Source organism: Eschrichtius robustus, chromosome 17, assembly GCF_028021215.1.
Source record: "Eschrichtius robustus isolate mEscRob2 chromosome 17, mEscRob2.pri, whole genome shotgun sequence".
In the NCBI taxonomy this organism is placed as follows: Eukaryota; Metazoa; Chordata; class Mammalia; order Artiodactyla; family Eschrichtiidae; genus Eschrichtius; species Eschrichtius robustus.
In genome coordinates, this window is record NC_090840.1 from 30,767,834 (window position 1) to 30,788,686 (window position 20,853).

At 36.2% G+C, this 20,853-nt stretch overlaps 1 protein-coding gene across 1 annotated transcript in view; it reads left to right on the forward strand.

Moving 5' to 3' along the window:
• CNBD1 (cyclic nucleotide binding domain containing 1) overlaps nt 1-20,853 on the forward strand; it is a 403,237-nt gene that overhangs the window by 276,672 nt on the left and 105,712 nt on the right. Inside the window, 1 exon segment of the mRNA XM_068525485.1 lies at nt 12,465-12,610. Within this exon segment, the coding sequence (XP_068381586.1) occupies nt 12,465-12,610 (146 nt within the window).

The window sequence follows — 20,853 nt, forward strand, 5'->3', positions numbered from 1 at the left end:
TTTTGTATTCCCACACATAATACCATCAAATTATAGCAAGTTTTTGGGTTCCTTGAGGAACTCCCATGGCTTGGTGCACCGGGTGTGTGCTCTAGGGGCAGATATAAACAAATGGAACACACTCCCTGGCATTCTACTCCCAGCTGATAATCCACACTATAATTTCCACCATTTTTTCCCCCAAATTGTAAATCTGAGCAAATTCCTCCATGGTCTTTGATTTAGGCCCATACCTTTACTTTGCTCTGTGTTCCTCAATTTCATGCCTTTATAAAATGTCTACCTCTTTTCACTCCAGGTTCAAAGACTTCAGTTTTAAATCCAGTCTGATTATAATGCTATTTTCTTTGTACTCTTTCTTTCGCTTAAGGACTAGACCTTAACTCAGACCATAACCTAAAGGTAATGAAGCTTAAGCTTTAGGCCTGTCATTTGATTTGCATAGGTTCCTTCCTCGGACCTGAGAGAGGCCTTAGAAATGTATTCACATGCTCATAAATTTTTGTAATGTTTGAAAAGGAAGACATTTTAACTTTAATCACTTGTTTTCTCTTAGCCTGTCAACTTTCTTTTCTTACACATTCATGACCCTGGCACTGGAGTGGCTTCTGGCATTTTGTGGATTCAGTTTAGGGAAAATTGAGTTAAAGATACTTTTCATTTCAGTCTGGTGGGATTTAATTTTTCGTTCTTAGTCATTGCTGTACATGCAAGTTATTATTGCTCGCTGTCCTAGTGTATGAATGGCTGTCAGGATTAACCCTATCACTCACTGACTGGACCCAACAGCATCTTGACATGGGTCAGAGCTGTCATCACCATATACAACCATTCCATGGCAACCTGGTACCAGAAACATGTTGGCAGTCGAATGGTACATATTTTGAAATGTATGATGAGAGAATTGAATCCATGGAAAAGCTTTTCAAATCTTAAAGCCCACACATGAAAGAAATGTGGACTTAGATTTTCCTAAATTTGACAGGAATTCTAATGTTTAAAAAAGAAACATTTCTAAATTATTAAGAATAATTAAAAACATTTTACCAACCAAGCTTGAGAGAATACTCTTTTCAATAAAAATGATATAAAATTGATGTCATACAAAGAGGTAAAAATATATAAGAAATGTAGTAAAAATTTTAGAAAAGTAAATATAATAGATATACAACTAATTAATAAAAATACTATATTATTTTTCTGGATTTTGTGGTGTTCTGAAATTGTGTAGCTTTTAAAAATTTGTAATGATAATTTATTGTCCTTGCTTCCCTTTCTAAATAAATATTCACGTTTGTTCCAAATTTTTAATTTATAAATTTATGTTCTTTATTTTATTTGTCAGACTCAGCAAAACCTGGAATAAAATCTGCCCTAACTCAATTAGCCCAATAACTCAAAAAAATGAAAGCGACTATAATGAAGATTTGGCTAACTGTGGTGGCTAAGTGGTTGGGAACCCTGAGGGTCCAGAGTGAGACTACCTGGCTCTACAATTTATTATCTGTGTGACCTTGAACAATTTACTTAACATATCTAAGCCTCAGATTTCTTACTTTAAAAGGAGGAGGTTGGATTTAGAAAATAAAATTCCTTGTAAGTGTATGATAATATAAAGAATTTAAAAAAATAGTGGGCAATCAACTAAATAAAATAATAGAACATCCATGTTGAAAGGAACCTTGATTTTCCCATAATTCTATATCAGCTCTGTGGATTTCTCACTGCTCCTTCAGATGTGTAGGGGGAGACATGGGTCTGGTATGGAAACTGACCTATCCCCCCACTCCTTAAACTACTGTAGTTCTTATTTATATACAGTCTATGTAAGATTTAGTTTGAACAAAGTGCTCTGTGACTGTGTGTGTGTGTGTTTGAACGCCACTGCTCTTGTCCAATCCTTGTAAGAGAATCACTTGATAACATTAGTGAAAATATTCAAAATTAAAAACAAGTGGTAGTCTGTTCTCTATCTGATATGAATATCATATGTGGGACAGATAAGACATTTTTTAAAAGTAAATAAAATAAAACCGACCACAGCAAATTCTGCTGTCCAGAACAGAGCTTAAGTATTCAGTGAAAATAGGAGAACAACAAGAAGCAACTGGAAGAAACATAAACTTCCCCCAAATTCTCAGGGATATTAGAGGATTATCAAGTTTCCCACAGTACATGAGACTGAGCCCCCTGTTGCTTTCTGTTTGGTTGGTTATTTTTAACTATTATTAAAAGAAAATTTGACCTCAGACAGCAGGAGGACTTTGATAGGGAGCTAATATTTGAATTTGTATATACATCCCCAAGGGTATGTTTTATTTTCTTTAATATTTTATTTGTGCTTTTTAATTCGAAAAATGTGACCTCTTTATACCTTCTACTCAAAATGCCAGACACAATAATATTAATCCTTCTTTAATTTGACAGCTCTTCAAATACATGAATCAACTCTATCTCCAAATATATTTAATTCCAGTTAAAAATTGATTGCTTTATGGCAGCACCTAAAGATATTTTCTTTGATGTCTATAGGTCACTGAGAAGTAAAAATTAATCAGCATCTCTGAAGTTTACTTTCAATTTTAGAGACCTTCATGGGCCTTTTGGCAACTCCTCCTGAATGAAATCTTTCTTGTATTCAGAATTCCTCCTCTTTGTGTGTGTGTGTGTGTGTGTGTGTGTGTGTGTGTGTGTTAGCATGATTTCTTCTTCACTTAGTAATTTTCAGTATTTCATTTTCTTTCTAATCACCATTAGCTATGTGTCCTTGAAGAAATAAAACTCTTTGTTTCTCAGTTAAATGCTGCTTCTTTCTTTCTTTATATATTGATTGATTGGTCGATATTTTAACATCTTTATTGGAGTATAATTGCTTTACAAAGGTGTGGTAGTTTCTGCTTTATAACAAAGTAAATCAACTATACATACACATATGTCCCTATATCTCCTCCCTCTTGCGTCTCCCTTCTAACCTCCCTGTCCCACCCCTCTAGGTGGTCACAAAGCACTGAGTTAATCTCCCTGTGCTATAGGGCTGCCTCCGACTACCTATCTGCTTTACATTTCGTAGTATAGATAAGTCCATGCCACTATCTGACTTCATCCCAGCTTATCCTTCCTGCTCCCCGAGTCCTCAATTCCATTCTCTATGCCTGCGTCTTTATTCCTGTCCAACACCTAGGTTCTTCAGAATATTCTTTTTTATTTTATTTTTTAGATTCCATATATATGTGTTAGCACATGGTATTTATTTTTCTCTTTCTGACTTACTTCACTCTGTATGACAGACTCTAGGCCAATCCACCTCACTACAAATAACTCAATTTCATTTCTTTTTAAGGCTGAGTAGTATTCCGTTGTATATATGAGCCACATCATCTTTATCCGTTCATCTGTCAATGGAAATTTAGGTTGCTTTCATGTCCTGGCTATTGTAAATAGAGCTGCAATGAACATTGTGGTACATAACTCCTTTGATTTATGGCTTTCTCAGGGTACATGCCCAGTAGTGGGATTGCTGGATCTTATGGTAGTTCTATTTTTAGTTTTTTAAGGAACCTCCATACTGTTCTCCATTGTGGCTGTATCAATTTACATTCCCACCAACAGTGCAAGAGGGTACCCAGTTCTCCACAACCTCTCCAGCATTTATTGTTTGTAGATTTTTTGATGATGGCCATTCCGACTGGTGTGAGATGATACCTCATTGTAGTTTTGATTTGCATTTATCTAATGATTAGTGATGTTGATCATCCTTTCACGTGTTTGTTGGCAATCTGTATGTCTTCTTTGGAGAAATGTTTCTTTAGATCTTCTGTCCATTTTTGGATTGGGTTGTTTGTTTTCTTGATATTGAGCTGCATGTGTTGTTTGTAAAGTTTGGAGATTAATCCTTGGTCAGTTGCTTCGTTGCAAATATTTTCTCCCATTCTGAGGGTTGTCTTTTCATCTTGTTTATGGTTTCCTTTGCTGTGCAAAAGCTTTGAAGTTTAATTAGGTCTCATTTTTTTTATTCTTGTTTTTATTCCCATTTCTCTAGGAGGTGGGTCAAAAAGCATCTTGCTGTGATTTATGTCATAGAGTGTTCTGCCTATGTTTTCCTCTAAGAGTTTTATAGAGTCTGGCCTTACATTTAGGTCTTTAATCCCTTTTGAGTTCATTTTTTATATGGTGCTAGGGAGTTTTCTAATTTCATTCTTTTACATGTAGCTGTCCAATTTTCCCAGCACCACTTATTGAAAAGACTGTCTTTTCTCCATTGTATATTCTTGCCTCCTTGATCAAAAATAAGGTGACCATATGTGCATGGGTTTACCTCTGTGCTTTCTATCCTGTTCCATTGATCTGTTTTTGTGCCAGTACCATACTGTCTTGATTACTGTAGCTTTGTAGTATAGTCTGAAGCCATGGAGCCTGATTCCTCCAGCTTCGTTTTTCTTTCTCAAGATTTCTTTGGCAATTAAGGGTCTTTTGTGTTTCCATACAAATTGTGAAATGTTTTGTTCTAGTTCTGTAAAAATGCCATTGGTAATTTGATAGGTACTGCACTGAATTTGTAGATTGCTTTGGGTTGTATAGTCATTTTCATAATGTTGATTCTTCCAATTCAAAAACATGGTACATCTCTCCATCTGTTTGTATCATGTTTAATTTCTCTCATCACTGTCTTATATTTTTCTGCATACAGGTCTTTTGTCTCCTTAGGTAGGTTTACTTCTAGGTACTTTATTCTTTTTGTTGCAATGGTAAATGGGAGTGTTTCCTTAATTTCTCTTTCAGATCTTTCATCATTAGTGTATAGGAATGCAAGAGATTTCTGTGCATTAATTTTGTATCCTGCAACTTTACCAAATTCATTGATTAGCTCTAGCAGTTTTCTGGTAACATCTTTAGGATTCTCTATGTATAGTATCATGCCCTCTGCAAACAGTAACAGCTTTACTTCTTGTTTTCTGATTAAGATTCCTTTTATTTCTTTTTCTTCTCTGATTGTTGTGTCTAAAACTTCCAAAACTATGTTGAATAATAGTGGTGAGAGAACGACGTTGGCTGTGGGTTCTCTTATAAGGCCTTTATTATGTTGAGGTAATTTCCCTCTATGACTACTTTCTGGAGGGTTTTTATCTTAAATGGGTGTTGAATTTTTTTGAAAGTTTTTTCTGCATCTATTGACATGATCATATGTTTTTTCTCCTTCAGTTTGTTAATATGGTTTATCATATTGATTGATTTGCGTATATTGAAGATACCTTGCATTCCTGGGATAAACCTCACTTGATCATGGTCTATGATACTTTTAATGTGCTTTTGGATTCTGTTTGCTAGTATTTTGTTGAGGATTTTGCATCTATGTTCATCAGTGATATTGACCTGTAGTTTTCTTTCTTTGTGGCATCTTTGTCTGGTGTTGGTATCAGGGTGATTGTGGCCTCATAGAATGCGTTTGGTAGTGTTCCTCCCTCTGTTACATTTTGGAAGAGTTTGAGAAGGAAAGGTGTTAGCCCTTCTCTAAATGTTTGATAGAATTCGCCTGTGAAGCCATCTGGTCCTGGGCTTTTGTTTGTTGGAAGATTTTTAATTACAGTCTCAATTTCGGTGCTTGTGTTTCATCTGTTTATATTTTCTATTTCTTCCTGGTTCAGTCTCGGAAGGTTGTTCTTTTCTAAGAATTTGTCCATTTCTTCCAGGTTGTCCATTTTATTGCCATAAGGTTGCTTGTAGTAATCTCTCATGATCCTTTGTATTTCTGCAGTGTCAGCTGTTTCTTCTCCTTTTTCATTTCTAATTCTATTGATTTGAGTCTTCTCCCTTTTTTTCTTGATGAGTCTGGCTAATGGTTTATCAATTTTGTTTATCTTCTCAAATAACCAGCTTTTAGTTTTATTGATCGTTGCTATTGTTTCCCTCATTGCTTTTCCATTCATTTCTAATCTGATTTTTATGACTTCTTTCCTTCTGCTTACTTTGGGGTATTTTTGTTCTTCTTTCCCTAATTGCTTTTGGTGTAAAATAAGGTTGTTTATTTGAGATGTTTCTTGTTTCTTGAGGTAGGATTGTATTGCTACAAACTTCCCTCTTAGAAGTGCTTTTGCTGCATCCCATAAGTTTGGGTCATCGTGTTTCCATTGTCATTTGTTTCTAGGTATTTTTTGATTTCCTCTTTGATTTATTCAGTGATCTCTTGGTTATTTAGTAGTGTATTGTTTAGCCTCCATGTGTTTGTATTTTTTACAGATTTTTTCCAGGAATTGATATCTAGTCTCATAGCATTGTAGTCAGAAAAGATCCTTGATACGATTTCAATTTTCTAAAAATACCGAGGATTGATTTGTGACCCAAGATATGATGTATCCTGGAGAATGTTCCATGAGCACTTGAGAAGGATGTGTATTCTGTTGTTTTTGAATGGAATGTCCTATAAATATCAATTAAGTCCCTCTTGTTTAATGTATCATTTAAAGCTTGTGTTTCCTTATTTATTTTCATTTTGGATGATCTGTCCATTGGTGAAAGTGGGGTGTTAAAGTCCCCTACTATGATTGTGTTACTGTCAATTTCCCCTTTCATGGGTGTTAGCATTTGCCTTATGTATTGAGGTGCATCTATGTTGGGTTCATAAATATTTACAATTGCTATATCTTCTTCTTGGATTGGTCCCTTGATCATTATGTATTGTCCTTCTTTGTCTCTTGTAATAGTCTTTATTTTAAAGTCTATTTTGTCTGATATGAGAATTGCCCCTCTAGCTTTCTTTTGATTTCCCTTTTCATGGAATATCTTTTTCCTTCCCTTCACTTTCAGTCTGTATGTTTCCCTAGGTCTGAAGTGGGTCTCTTGTAGACAACATATATAGGGATCTTGTTTTTGTATCCATTCAGCCAGTCTATGTCTTTTGGTTGGAGCATTTAATCCATTTACACTTACATTTATTTATCAATATCCATGTTCCTATTACCAGTTTCTTAATTGTTTTGGGTTTGTTTTTGTAGGTCTTTTCCGTCTCTTGTGTTTCCTGCCTAGAGAAGTTCCTTTAGCATTTGTTGTAAAGCTGGTTTGATGGTGCTGAATTCTCTTAGATTTTGCTTGTCTGTAAAGGTTTTAATTTCTCCGTCAAATCTGAATGAGATCCTTGCTGGGTAGAGTAATCTTGGTTGTAGATTTTTCCCTTTCATCACTTTCAGTATGTCCTGCCACTCCCGTCTGGCTTGCAGAGTTTCTGCTGAAAGATCAGCTGTTAACCTTATGGGGATTCCCTTGTATGTTATTTGTTGTTTTTCCCTTGCTGCTTTTGATATATTTTCTGTGTATTTAATTTCTGATAGTTTGATTAATATGTGTCTTGGTGTGTTTCTCCCTGGATTTATCCTGTATGCGACTCTCTGTGCTTCCTGGACTTGATTATAGTTTTCAACTATAATCCCTTCAAATATTTTCTTAGCCTGTTTCTTCTTCTCTTCCTCTTCTGGGACCCCTATAATTCGAATGTTGGTGCATTCAATGTTGTCTCAGTGGTCTCTGAGACTGTCTTCAATTATTTTCATTCTTTTTTCTTTATTCTGCTCTGTGATAGTTATTTCCACTATTTTATCTTCCAGGGCCCTTATTCGTTCTTCTGCCTCAGTTATTCTGCTATTGATTCCTTCTAGATAATTTTAAATTTCATTTATTTTGTTGTTCATCATTGTTTGTTTGTTCTTTAGTTCTTCTAGGTCCTTGTTAAGGTTTCTTGTATTTTCTCCATTCTATTTCCAAGATTTTGTATCATCTTCACTATCATTACTCTGAATTATTTTTCAAGTAGACTGCCTATTTCCTCTTCATTTGTTTGGTCTGTTGAGATTTTACATTGCTCCTTCATCTGCTGTTTGTTTTTCTGTCTTCTGATTTTGCTTAAATTACTGTGTTTGTGGTGTCCTTTTCCCAGGCTGCACATTTGTAGTTCTCGTTGTTTTTGGTGTCTGCCCCCAGTGAGTCAGTTTGGTTCAGTGTCTCGTGTAAGATTCCTGGTGGAGAGAATGGTCCCTAAATATTGTTTCTTATAGCATATTCCACCACTTTCTCTCTCTCCCTACTTGCACCTTAGTGTTCCAATTTACTACTGTTTTGTTGGCAAACATCCCACACATGTTAAGTGCCTCTATTTATGTGCCCTGTAATATAAGTTGATTTTATTTCTTCAACAAAATTTTCAGCACATGCAGTCCAACTGTTCCTCTAACGACTGCCACAAGGACCCAATAAATCCCCTTATACACTTGAATCCCTTCCTGGGGAGAAGTATTGTGAGTGGAGTAACTCTGGTAGACTAAGCAATTTTACTAAAGAGTCTAAGTCCTTTGAAAAAGACCATGTGAGGCAGCCAGTGTTGGAACTTTGTGTAGTCTCAATATTTAAATTGAATAGAGAGTATATTACAAGATTTGTCATATTATTAAGAGACAGTGCAAGGATTTTTTTTGTTTTGCTTTACTCTTCAACCTAGTAGATTAGGGATTCTAAAAAAAACTAGATTAATTGAAGAAAAAGTTCAGAAACTCCATTTAATGTACAAATCTGAGTAAATTATTAATATTAAGGGTATAGACACTTTAAGAGAGCCCTAACCATTTCCCCCAGCTGCAAAGATATTTCCTGAAACAATCAAGCTCTCTCTTTATTTGCAAGAAGTATGATGTATTAGTGGAGAGTGAAAAAATCAACAGGTTTACAAGAGCTTTACAAAATATAGATCATGTGTACCTACAACTTGAAACATTTAGGAATTCAGTGAAAGCATGGATTCCAATGGCTATACATAATAGTTAGAACGCAGCAGATGTCAATGCACATAAGTGCTGGTGATCAGAAGCCAGTTACCAACTTATCATGACTCTTTATAAGCTCCTAGGTTTGAGATGATCACCAGGAGAGAAAGGAGTAGAAAGGGAATCCTATAATTATTTTATTTCCATTTGTAATGCCTGAAATACTTGGAATATTTTAAAATATTGCTTTTTGTCATCAGTTGGAATTGGGGCTAGAAATAGAAATAAAGGTGAGTAAATGAAAATACAAGGGAAATAACACTTTTTTCACACCATTGTAAGTGGTCTGATAATTCATAATGATGATAATGATAAGAAAGACACTATTAAACAACTCTTTATTTACTAGTAATAGTTTGAACATTATAGTTTTTCGCAATATATGAATTTTTCCTTTTTGTTAATCTAGTTTCTTTCACTGCATTAAGAGTAGGTCAGGAAGATGTGGTAAGAAGGAGTGGGTATGATGTATGTAAAAGTTCCTGCCAAACAAGAAATGTAGAGATTGAAAGAAAAGTGAAGTCCCGTTTAAAGAGTGGAAGTGGAGGCCAAGTTTTCAGACCTGAATATTTTGTTTTACCATCACAGGGGTGTATGTTAGACTCCACTGAAAAATTTCTGGGGGAATTTCAGAACTGCACATCATTTGTCAGGGCGGAGCCTCAGACAACGTTAAGACCAGTGCCCAAGTGGGGCAGCAAAAGCAATGTAAGAATAGTGGTAATTAAAGCAGTATGTTACAGTTCCTCTTGTTTCTTCCTCTTCCAAGTATGGTAATCCAAGTATTTGAAGGTTCTTGAGTGCCTATGTAGGAAAGGCAGAAGTAACTAAAAAATAGGAATTTAACAGGAATAAGATTTTCAGAGCAAGATTAAGTTAGTTGAAGGAAAAAATGTTTTGCATTTTTAGTCAGAATATGTAAATTACAAGCCCATTCTTTTTTTCAAACTAATAGTTATAATTTTTGAGTGACTTCCAGACTTTTAAATATTATTTCTTTTAATGTCTTCTGTTAGTAATGTTATTTCCAAAATATTTTTGATTGTCCCACTCACAGTGGTCACATGAACTTCCTACTGCTTGTCATCTATGTTGACTTTGATCTGTGGGAAGAAATTAGGGGTGTTGCTATCCATCAGAGGATTTAAGATTCAATGTGGAGTGCAGGGCTTCTAGAATGGCAGAGTGAAGACCTCTGTATATCTGCTCCTTCATACAAGCAATGAAGTACTGACAAAGATTGTCAAAACAAATGTTTTCAGAACTCTGAAATTAATCAGATGCATGAAGCCACATGAGGCATACTTATTCAAGAAAATTAGCAGGGTTTGTAGCTTTTTATTTTGACCTATTTTAATCCTCTTGTCTCCAATTCTGTAATAGCCTTTAGGACCTAGCAGCTCTGCAGCTCCTAAAGGGCAGACTGGATAAGAGATCCTCAAAAAACCCACTCCCAAAGCACTGCCACACTGTGATTTGTCTGGCAACTCCCTTAAAAAACCACATTCATTGTGCATTGTTGTTATTTGACCCTGGAAAGGAGGGGTAAGGTTATTCCTAGATTTGCCACATTCACTAAAATGTTCAATTTTAAACAAAAATTATGAGACATGCAAAGAAACAACAAAGTGTGTCCCATATGCAGGGAAAGAAGCAGCCAAGAGCAAACAACGTCCTGAGAGGATTACAATGTTAGACTTAGTAAGACAAAGATTTTAAATCTACTATTGTGATAGGTTCAAAGAAATAAAGGAAACAGTGTCTAATGAATTAAAGTAGAGCACGAAAACACACAGCCTGCCCATCAGCAAAAGTTGGGGGACTTAATGGTTCAGACATTTAAGAAAATTTCCAAACAATTATTAGATGACTACTAAGTGAAATAAACAGAGATTTAGGTAGCTGCACACAGGGAATACAGACTTTGTAGAATTAAATGAAAGTATGACAATAATGTCTTACCACATAGATAATATCAATAAAAAGAAACTGCATAAAAAGGTCCAAATAGAGATTATGGAGTTAAAAAGTACAATAACTGAAATAAAAACTTCACTAGAGGTTCAACAACAGATTTGATCTGGCAGAAGAGAAGTTTGGCAAACTTGAAGAAGATATATCAATTAAGATTATCCAGTCAGAGAAGAGAAAGAATAAGAATGAAAAACATGAACAGAGCTTCAGAGACCTATGGGACACCACCAAGTATACCAGAATCAACACAATGGGAATCCCAGAAGGAGAGAAGAGAGAAAAGGGACAGAGAATATTTGAAGAAAGAATAGCCAAAGCTTCCCAATTTGATGAAAAACATTAGTCTATTCATCCATACAGGTAAAAACGACTATTATATTCATCTAATGACATGGCTTTTAAAATCATGCCACACATTTCTGGATCTTCTCTATTCCTTTTCATTTATGTTTGGTAACTGGTCAGTTTTATCCAGCTAATAATACATTGCTACGGACAACTAACATTGAGCAAACAAAACCCAATAACTTTCTAGCTTTTTCCAACTATTTTCTGTGAAGCAGCCGGTTTCTTAGGCACTTGGTCTACCTTCCAAATTACTTCAGGCAACTGATATTTCAAATGTTTTGCCACTAAAAATGTATGTCCATTTTAAAATCTGTGATATTATTTCCTTGTCATCCCCTGTTTGGTTGCTAAATCAATGACATTTTTTTAGGATTTGGTTATAATACCATCCCATTTCTGAATACTAATTCTTTATTATTACATCTGAAGTACACACTTTTAAATGATATTAAGTGGGGAGCTAGTTTTCTCAAAAGTATTTCTTAGATTATCTACTAAATTAGTGTTTTCCAACTTTTTTTTGCTACAACACACAACAATACTAAAAAAAAACAACAACCCAATTTATAATGTGATCAGTAAACATGCACACATAAACACATGCATAACAGATGAGCCAATAGAATATCACACCTAAACTGGGACTGTTTCTGGCAAACCTACATATATGTGAGTACTCTGAATTCCCTTACTACTGCTAAACTGATTTTTCACAATAGATTTTTTAAAAATACTGAGCATTTAGCAACGGCATGGTAGCTGGGTTAGTCCCTTGAAAACTTAGAATCAACATGAATTTTGTTTCTTGATTATGGTATTATATGTATTAAATAGTGAATTTAATGATTAAGAGTAAATAAATGTCATCCTTCATAGGAAAACTATGTTTTATTTAAAATTACATATGCATCTTTTCACTTAAAATTTGTATTCTCAAATGTTAAATTACATATTCATTTGCTCTAACTTTAATAGTACCTAAAAATCAAGAATAAAATAAGACATCAATCATTTTATTGTCTAAAAGAGGTCTTTATTATTATAATGACTAATAATGAGAGGTATAATCTTAAAATTGAAACACTGAGTTTTACATAAAAGGAAGGTAAAGGCACTATGTAATATCCTAAAGTTTAAAGTTTCATGGAGGTACCTCTTTATCTTGGAAGGAGAACAAATTATAAAGATTACTAAGACAAAAGAGAACATCATCACTTATCCTTAGCAACGCTGAAAAAAAGGAAATACAAATTTGGAAGCTCAAAAATTGAGGATTTTTTGGTTTGTTTGTTTCTTTGTATTTATGTGGTAGTCTCAGTTTGCAATCTTTTTTTTAAGGCCCATTCACAGGACGCCATCTGAACACAACGCTCTGTGGAAGATGCTGAGAACAATTCCAGATTTAACCTCTCATCTAATTGATAAGCATCTGAAAATACTTAGTAAGAATGTCATTTCTGAAACCTGGGTAAAAGGAAGCACAGGTAACAGACTAATCTGGAGGGAAATTTGGCAAGACAAAACGTGCATCACTATTTTGAGTTCTCTATCATTATAATATTCATAATTTCACTTGACTTGTTAAAATGTACTGTTTGGATGTATTTCATTTGTAAAGTTATAAGTAGTGAAATGAATAACATTTCACATTTTAGTGTTTATGTTTTAAAGATATACAGTGGTGTTTCTCCACTTTGAGCATGCATCAGAATCCCCCAGAGGACACACTGAAATGTGTTGCTGTATTCAACCCCTAAGGTTTCTGGTTCAGTGGGTTTGTAATGGAGCTTAATTTGCATTTCCAATAACATTCCAGAGGATGCTTCTAGTCTGCGCACCACACCTTGAAAACCACTCGTTGATATACACATTTAATAACAATCTAGCTTTGGTTTTCACGGTTAAGACAGCAAGTGGTCAAAGTGATTATTTGACTGATCCAGATACTGTGAAAAAAACTCTTCAGACAGATTTTAGTTTAGTTTCCCAATTTTAATTTCTAGTCCCTTTACTAAGGATATATTGGATGCATTAATAGAAGTATTTTGTATTTTAATTTTTTGGGGGGTGGCATACAAATAAACAACACACAGGGTCACACCCAAACCTAAACCAACAGAATTCAACATCATTTTTTTTGCATTTATTGTGTCTATTAGAAAAAAAGAACTAAATTTATTTAGTACATCTTTGGGTGAGGAACATTCCTTATTTATTCCACACAGTATCAAATAAAAGTAGATATTATTATTATTATTCTCTGCAGATGAGGACCCTAGGGCACAAAATGTCATGCGGAGTGTTCCTGATTAGAACTGAGCTTCAAACACACTTTAGCCTTAATGCTAAATTATTCTCCATTCACTATGCCACTGTTTTTATAAAGTGGTTCATCAGGATCATGGCATTTAAAATCAAACTGGAATTTTGGAGAACATGTGTCTATTGAAAATACTTACATATTTTCAGAGTTTCCCCAACAGTCCTCTCTCATAATTAGTTTCATTTAATCCAACATCAAGCAGTGAAAATTAAATCATAGGAGTTTTGCAGAGGATAAATGATTCTGAAAGGGAAGAAAGAACAAACATTCAACAGTGTTTTGCCATTAGCTTGAGGTTAGTAATTAAAAAATTAATTTGTTCTATCATAAATCTCTGAAATTATACTTCTTATGGTAAAAAAATATGTAAGCAACCTAAGTATCCTTTAATAGAAGACAATATATTGTGATACATTTATTCTCTACAATTCTGGTCAGGGGTTAAAAAGAATGAGGTAGATTTATATACATTGATGTAGAAACTTATTAAGGACAATAAATAAAGACAGAACAATTGCAGAATTATATAAATAATATGATAATATAAAACTTGAAATTATATGTGCATATATACACATATAAAAATACACAGTAAAAACTACATAGAAGTAGATCTAGAAGGATACTCCAAAAATACATATTTAAAAAATTGTTACCTTCATTCAGGGGAGAGGAATTGAGGAACAGTGAAGGGGAACAGTTAACTTTTTCTTCTACATATACTTGTGTTGAATTTTCCACAATGAATGTATATTTATGTGTTAGTGTTTGTGAGTAGTTATTTATTTTTTTCAGAAAGCTTTAAAAACTATAATTAAAGGTATTCTCAAGTTATCTTAAAAACATGTGTGATTAACTATTAAAATATGAACTTTCAACCCTTGACAAATACCAACTTTAATTTGATCATTTATACTAAATAAGTCTTTGTAATTCATATTTCAATAGTGCATATTTTCAAACACATTAAAAAATTTTGAAATTCTCTGTTTACCCCTACCTGTGCTGCAACCCTTCTCTTGAGTTTTAAGACATCTAATTCTGACAGCTCAGATCTGTTTCACTATCAAAGCAGTCAATTCATTAAATATCTGACCTTTGCAAATCTCTTGTTCATCCAACTTAAAAAACAAGTCTAACCAGGTGTCTTTCTTTTTCCCTTTTCTTTATTCATGTGTGCATTTCCCTCCCTCTGCTGTTATTTAAAGTATTCCCTGTAGTAATTCCTCATCACCATGCTGCTGACTTTCAATCTGCTGCTGAGGCTTTGGTTTCTTTCCTGCAATTCCACACAGCTGTTTGCACCTTCTGGTCTCTTTTCTGGCCATAAGTTCTTTGGAGCTTCATTATTTAAGGCAGCATCTTAAATTTACCATTTCTCAGCCTCTCGTGCATTGTTTTCTTAAACAATAAAATATTAACAAGGATAACAATTTTATGATTTCAAATACTGAATAACGCACTTACATATTTTTAGTTTAAGTGAAAATGGTACTAAAACATGATTACTATAAGATCACTATATATAAAGCTTACTTATATCACTATAATAAAATACTTTATACAGTGTATATTACATATGGTAAACTCTATATGCCATATAGATGTATAGATATAGATATAGCTTACTTAATTCAAATTATCTCAAGAGTTTTCCATTGGATCTCATTTTATGGCCTGGGCAGAGGGTATTTTTATGATTGATAACATAAAACTCAGAAAGCTAAAAGAATCAGGAATTAGAACCAGGAATTAGATGCCAGATAAAAAATTTGTTAATATCTGCCTTTATATTAACCTTGAAATATTTCTATGAAATGACTGAATAGGGGTTTTTGTCTTTTAATATATATATGTCATGTTTACTGTTTTCTTTACTTGAAGTCCGCTGAGTCTTGCAGTGTTATTTCTCTCCTATTTCTTTCATTTTATCATTTTACTCTTACTTTTTTATGAGGTTATATCTCAAAAACACTATAACTCCTCATTTAAAAAAAATACTATATTTATTTTTAATGCTGAAAAATATTTTTTGATTACTAAAACTTTAACATTTCTTAGCCTGCATAGACTTTACTTTCTGTCATGGTTTAAATTTCATATAACATATAAAAATACAGTAGCTAAATCTCATGAAAAATTTAGTGGGCATCTTTTCCATCTATAAATTAACCATAGTCCAAACAACATGCTTTTACAATAGAAGTAATAAAATATTTAGTCCTACTGTAAAGACCACAGCTCCCTTAAAGGCAAACATGGCCTTGAAGAGTGTATATTGATTCTAAAGTGTGGATATGCTTTCACTGCACTAAGGTGTTCCCTACGGTTCATGAAGATTCATCCTTGAAAGCTGCATTAACCTTCTCAAAACTTCACAATCATCTCTTGGATAAGGGAAAGTAGAAAAGGAATTGGGACCTCAAAATGCAGATAAACACTTAAAACATTTCTCTGGAGATTTAATATGAGATTTAAAGTATTTTAAACTAATTTAAATATTGTAATTAGGTAAGTCTTTTTCACCTGTATTTCAAAAAGTTCATTAATTAAAGTTAGCCAAAATTTTTACAAATAATCTTTCCATTGGTAAAATTTTCATTATTTATATTTGTTTTGAAATTTATAATTTATTTAAGCTTTTTAATAGTAATTCCAACAACTTAAAAATGTATTATATTCACTGAATAATTGGCAAAATAAAACATTTAATACATGTAGATAATTTGACCTAGCATGACAATTTTTAAATTGGAAGTTGAACCTAGGAATATATGACTCTCCCAAGATTACATAATGAACACAAAAATTGGACTAAATCCAGGCCTCCTAAACCAGCACTTGATCCATGTATAGTACCTTATTTTGAAAAGAAAAAATAATCAATATATAGTAGACTATTTAAAATGGTATCTACCTAATGACCTAAATGTAAGACTGGAAACCATAAAATTCCTAGAAGGGAACATAAGCAGAACACTCTTTGATATAAATTGTAGCAATTTTTTTTTTTTTTTGAATCTGTCTCCTAAAGCAAAGGAAATAAAAGCAAATATAAACAAATGGAGCCTCATTAAACTTCAAAGCTTTTGTACAGCAAAGGAAACACCTGGCAAAACAAAAAGACAACCTACTGAATGGGATTAAAAATGGGAAAAAAATATTAAAAATATTTAAACAGCTCATACAACCCAACATCAAAAAAAAAAAAAAAAACCAATTAAAAAAATGAGCAGAAGACCTGAATAGATATTTTTCCAAAGAAGACATACAGATGGCCAACAGGAAAACATGCTCAATATCATTAACTGTCAGGAACTACAAATTAAAACTACAATGGCTATCATTAAAAAGACCAGAAATAACAAATGTTGGCAAGGGTGTGGAGAAAATGGAACCTTTGTACACTGTTAGTAAGAATGCAAAATTGTGCAGCCACTATGGAAAACAGCATGGAGATTTCTCAAGAAACTCTAAGACCCCGCAGTTCCACTTCTGAGTATTTATCCAAAAAAAAACCCCAAAACACTAATTTGAAAACACTAATTTGAACACTGCACTGTATATATATATATACATATACACACACACAAACACACACACACAGTGGAATACTATTCAGCCATTAAAATAATATTTTGCCATTTGCAACAACATGGATGTAGTTGGAGGTTACTATGCTAAGTGAAATAAGTCAGAGCAGGAAAGACAAATATTATATGATATCACTTATATGTGGAATCTAAAAAATAAAACAAACTAGTGAATATAACAAAAGGAAACAGGATCACAGATATAGAGAACAAACTAGTGGTTACCACTGGGGAGAAGAAAGGGGAGAGCAGTAATATAGGATAGTGATAGGGGATTAAGAAGTACAAACTACTTTGTATAAAATAAATAAGCTACAAGGATATATAGTACAACACAGGGAATATAACCAATATTTTATAGTAACTAGAAATAGAATATAACCTTTAAAAATTGTGAGTCACTATGCTGTATATCTGAAAATTTATATAATACTGTACATCAACTATACCTCAATAAAAAAGGAAAAATGGGAGATGACTCGAAGATGGCGGAAGAGTAAGACGTGGAGATCACCTTCCTTCCCACAGATACAGTAGAAATACATCTACATGTGGAACTGCTCCTACAGAACACCCACTGAACGCTGGCAGAAAACGTCCGACCTCCAAAAAGGCAAGAAACTCCCCCCGTACTTGGGTAGGGCAAAAGAAAAAAGAAATAACAGAGACAAAAGAATAGGGACGGCACCTGCACCAGTGGGAGGGAGCTGTGAAGGAGGAAAGATTTCCACAAACTAGGAAGCCCCTTCGCGGGCAGAGACTGCGGGTGGCAGAGAGGGGAAGCTTCGGAGCCACGGAGGAGAGCGCAGCCACAGGGGGGCGGAGGGCAAAGCGGAGAGGTTCCCGCACGGAGGAGCGGTGCCAACCAGCACTCTCCAGCCCGAGAGGCTTCTCTGCTCCCCCGCCGGGGCGGGCGGGGCTGGGAGCTGAGGCTCGGGCTTCGGTCGGATCGCAGGGAGAGGACTGGGGTTGGTGGCGTGAACACAGCCTGAAGGGGTTAGTGCACCACAGCTAGCTGGGAGGGAGCCCGGGAAAAAGTCTGCAGCTGCCGAAGAGGCAAGAGACTTTTTCTTCCCTCTTTGTTTCCTGGTGCGCGAGGAGAGGGGATTCAGAGCGCCGCCTAAACGAACTTCAGAGACGGGCGCGAGCCGCAGCTAACAGCGCGGATCCCACAGCAACAGGGGCGCAGAGGAAAAAGCAGAGAGACACCCGCACAGAGGCTCGGCGCCGAGCAGCGCTCACCAGCCCGAGAGGCTTGTCTGCTCCCCCGCCGGGGCAGGCGGGGCTGGGAGCTGAGGCTCAGCTTCGGTCGGATCGCAGGGAGAGGACTGGGGCTGGCGGCGTGAACACAGCCTGAAGGGGTTAGCGCACCACAGCTGGCTGGGAGGGAGACCAGGAAAATGTCTGCAGCTGCCGAAGAGGCAAGAGACTTTTTCTTGCCTCTTTGTTTCGCTGCGCGCAAGGAGAGGGGATTCAGAGCGCCGCCTAAACGAACTCCAGAGAAGGGCGCGAGCCGCGGCGATCAGCGCGGACCCCAGAGACGGGCGTGAGACGCTGGGGCTGCTGCTGCCGCCTCCAAAAAGCCTGTGTGTGTGCACAGGTCACTCTCCACACCGCCCCTCCTGGGAGCCGGTGCAGCCCGCCACTGCCAGGGTCCCATGATCCAGGGACAAATTCCCCGGGAGAACGCACGGCGCGCCTCAGGCTGGTGCAACGTCACGCCGGCCTCGGACGCCGCAGGCTCGCCCCGCCTCCTCCGTACCCCTCCCTCCCCGCGGCCTTAGTGAGCCAGAGCCCCCGAAGCAGCGGCTCCTTTAACCCCGTTCTGTCTGGGCGGGGAATAGACGCCCTCAGGCGACCTACACGCAGAGGCGGGTCCAAAACCAAAGCTGAACCCCAGGAGCTGTGCGAACAGGGAAGAGAAGGGGAAATCTCTCCCAGCAGCCTCAGAAGCAGCGGATTAAAACTCCACAAACAACTTGATGTGCCTGCATCTGTTGAATACCTGAATAGACAACAAATCATACCAAATTCAGGAGGTGGACTTTGGGAGCAGGATATATTAATTTTTCCCCTTTTCCTTTTTTTTTTGTGAGTGTATATGTATATGCTTCTGGGTGAGATTTTGTCTGTATAGCTTTGCTTTACAATAGCTTTATTTTACTTCACTATATTATAGCCTCTTTCTTTCTTTCTTTCTTTCTATTTTTTTCTCCCTTTTACTCTGAGCCGTGTGGACGAAAGGCTCTTGGTGCTCCAGCCAGGCATCAGGGCCGTGCCTCTGAGGTGGGAGAGCCAACTTCAGGACACTGGTCCACAAGAGACCTCCCAGCTCCACGTAATACCAAACGGCAAAAATCTCTCAGAGATCTCCATCTCAACATCAAGACCCAGCATCACTCAATGACCAGAAAGATACAGTGCTGAACACCCTATGCCAAACAACTAGCAAGACAGGAACACAGCCCCATCCATTAGCAGAGAGGCTGCCTAAAATCATAATAAGGCTACAGATACCCCAAAATACACCACCAGACGTGGACGTGCCCACCAGAAAGACAAGATCCAGCCTCATCCACCAGAACTCAGGCACTAGTTCCCTACACCAGGAAGCCTACACAACCCACTGAACCAACCTTAGCCACTGGGGACAGATACCAAAAACAACGGGAACTACAAACCTGCAGTCTGTGAAAAGGAGACCCCAAACACAGTAAGATAAGCAAAATGAGACGACAGAAAAACACACAGCAGATGAAGGAGCAGGGTCAAAACACACCAGACCTAACAAATGAAGAGGAAATAGGTAGTCTACCTGAAAAAGAATTCAGAATAATGATAGTAAGGATGATCCAAAATCTTGGAAATAGAATAGACAAAATGCAAGAAACATTTAACAAGGATGTAGAAGAACTAAAGAGGAACCAAGCAATGATGAAAAACACAATAAATGAAATTAAAAATACTCTAGATGGGATCAATAGCAGAATAACTGAGGCAGAAGAAAGGATAAGTGACCTGGAAGATAAGATGGTGGAAATAACTGCTGCAGAGCAGAATAAAGAAAAAAGAATGAAAAGAACTGAGGACAGTCTCAGAGACCTCTGGGACAACATTAAACGCACCAACATTCAAATTATAGGGGTCCCAGAAGAAGAAGAGAAAAAGAAAGGGACTGAGAAAATATTTGAAGAGATTATAGTTGAAAACTTCCCTAATATGGGAAAGGAAATAGTTAATCAAGTCCTGGAAGCACAGAGAGTCCCATACAGGATAAACCCAAGGAGAAACACGCCAAGACACATATTAATCAAACTGTCAAAAATTAAATATAAGGAAAACATATTAAAGGCAGCAAGGGAAAAACAACAAATAACACACAAGGGAATCCCCATAAGGTTAACATCTGATCTTTCAGCAGAAACTCTGCAAGCCAGAAGGGAGTGGCAGGATATACTTGAAGTCACGAAGGAGAAAAACCTACAACCAAGATTACTCTACCCAGCAAGGATCTCATTCAGATGTGATGGAGAAATTAAAACCTTCACAGACAAGCAAAAGCTGAGAGAGTTCAGCACCACCAAACCAGCTTTACAACAAATGCTAAGGGAACTTCTCTAGGCAAGAAACACAAGAGAAGGAAAACACCTACAATAACAAACCCAAAACATTTAAGAAAATGGGAATAGGAACATACATATCGATAATTACCTTGAATGTAAATGGATTAAATGCTCCCACCAAAAGACACAGGCTGGCTGAATGGACACAAAAACAAGACCCATATATATGCTGTCTACAAGAGACCCAC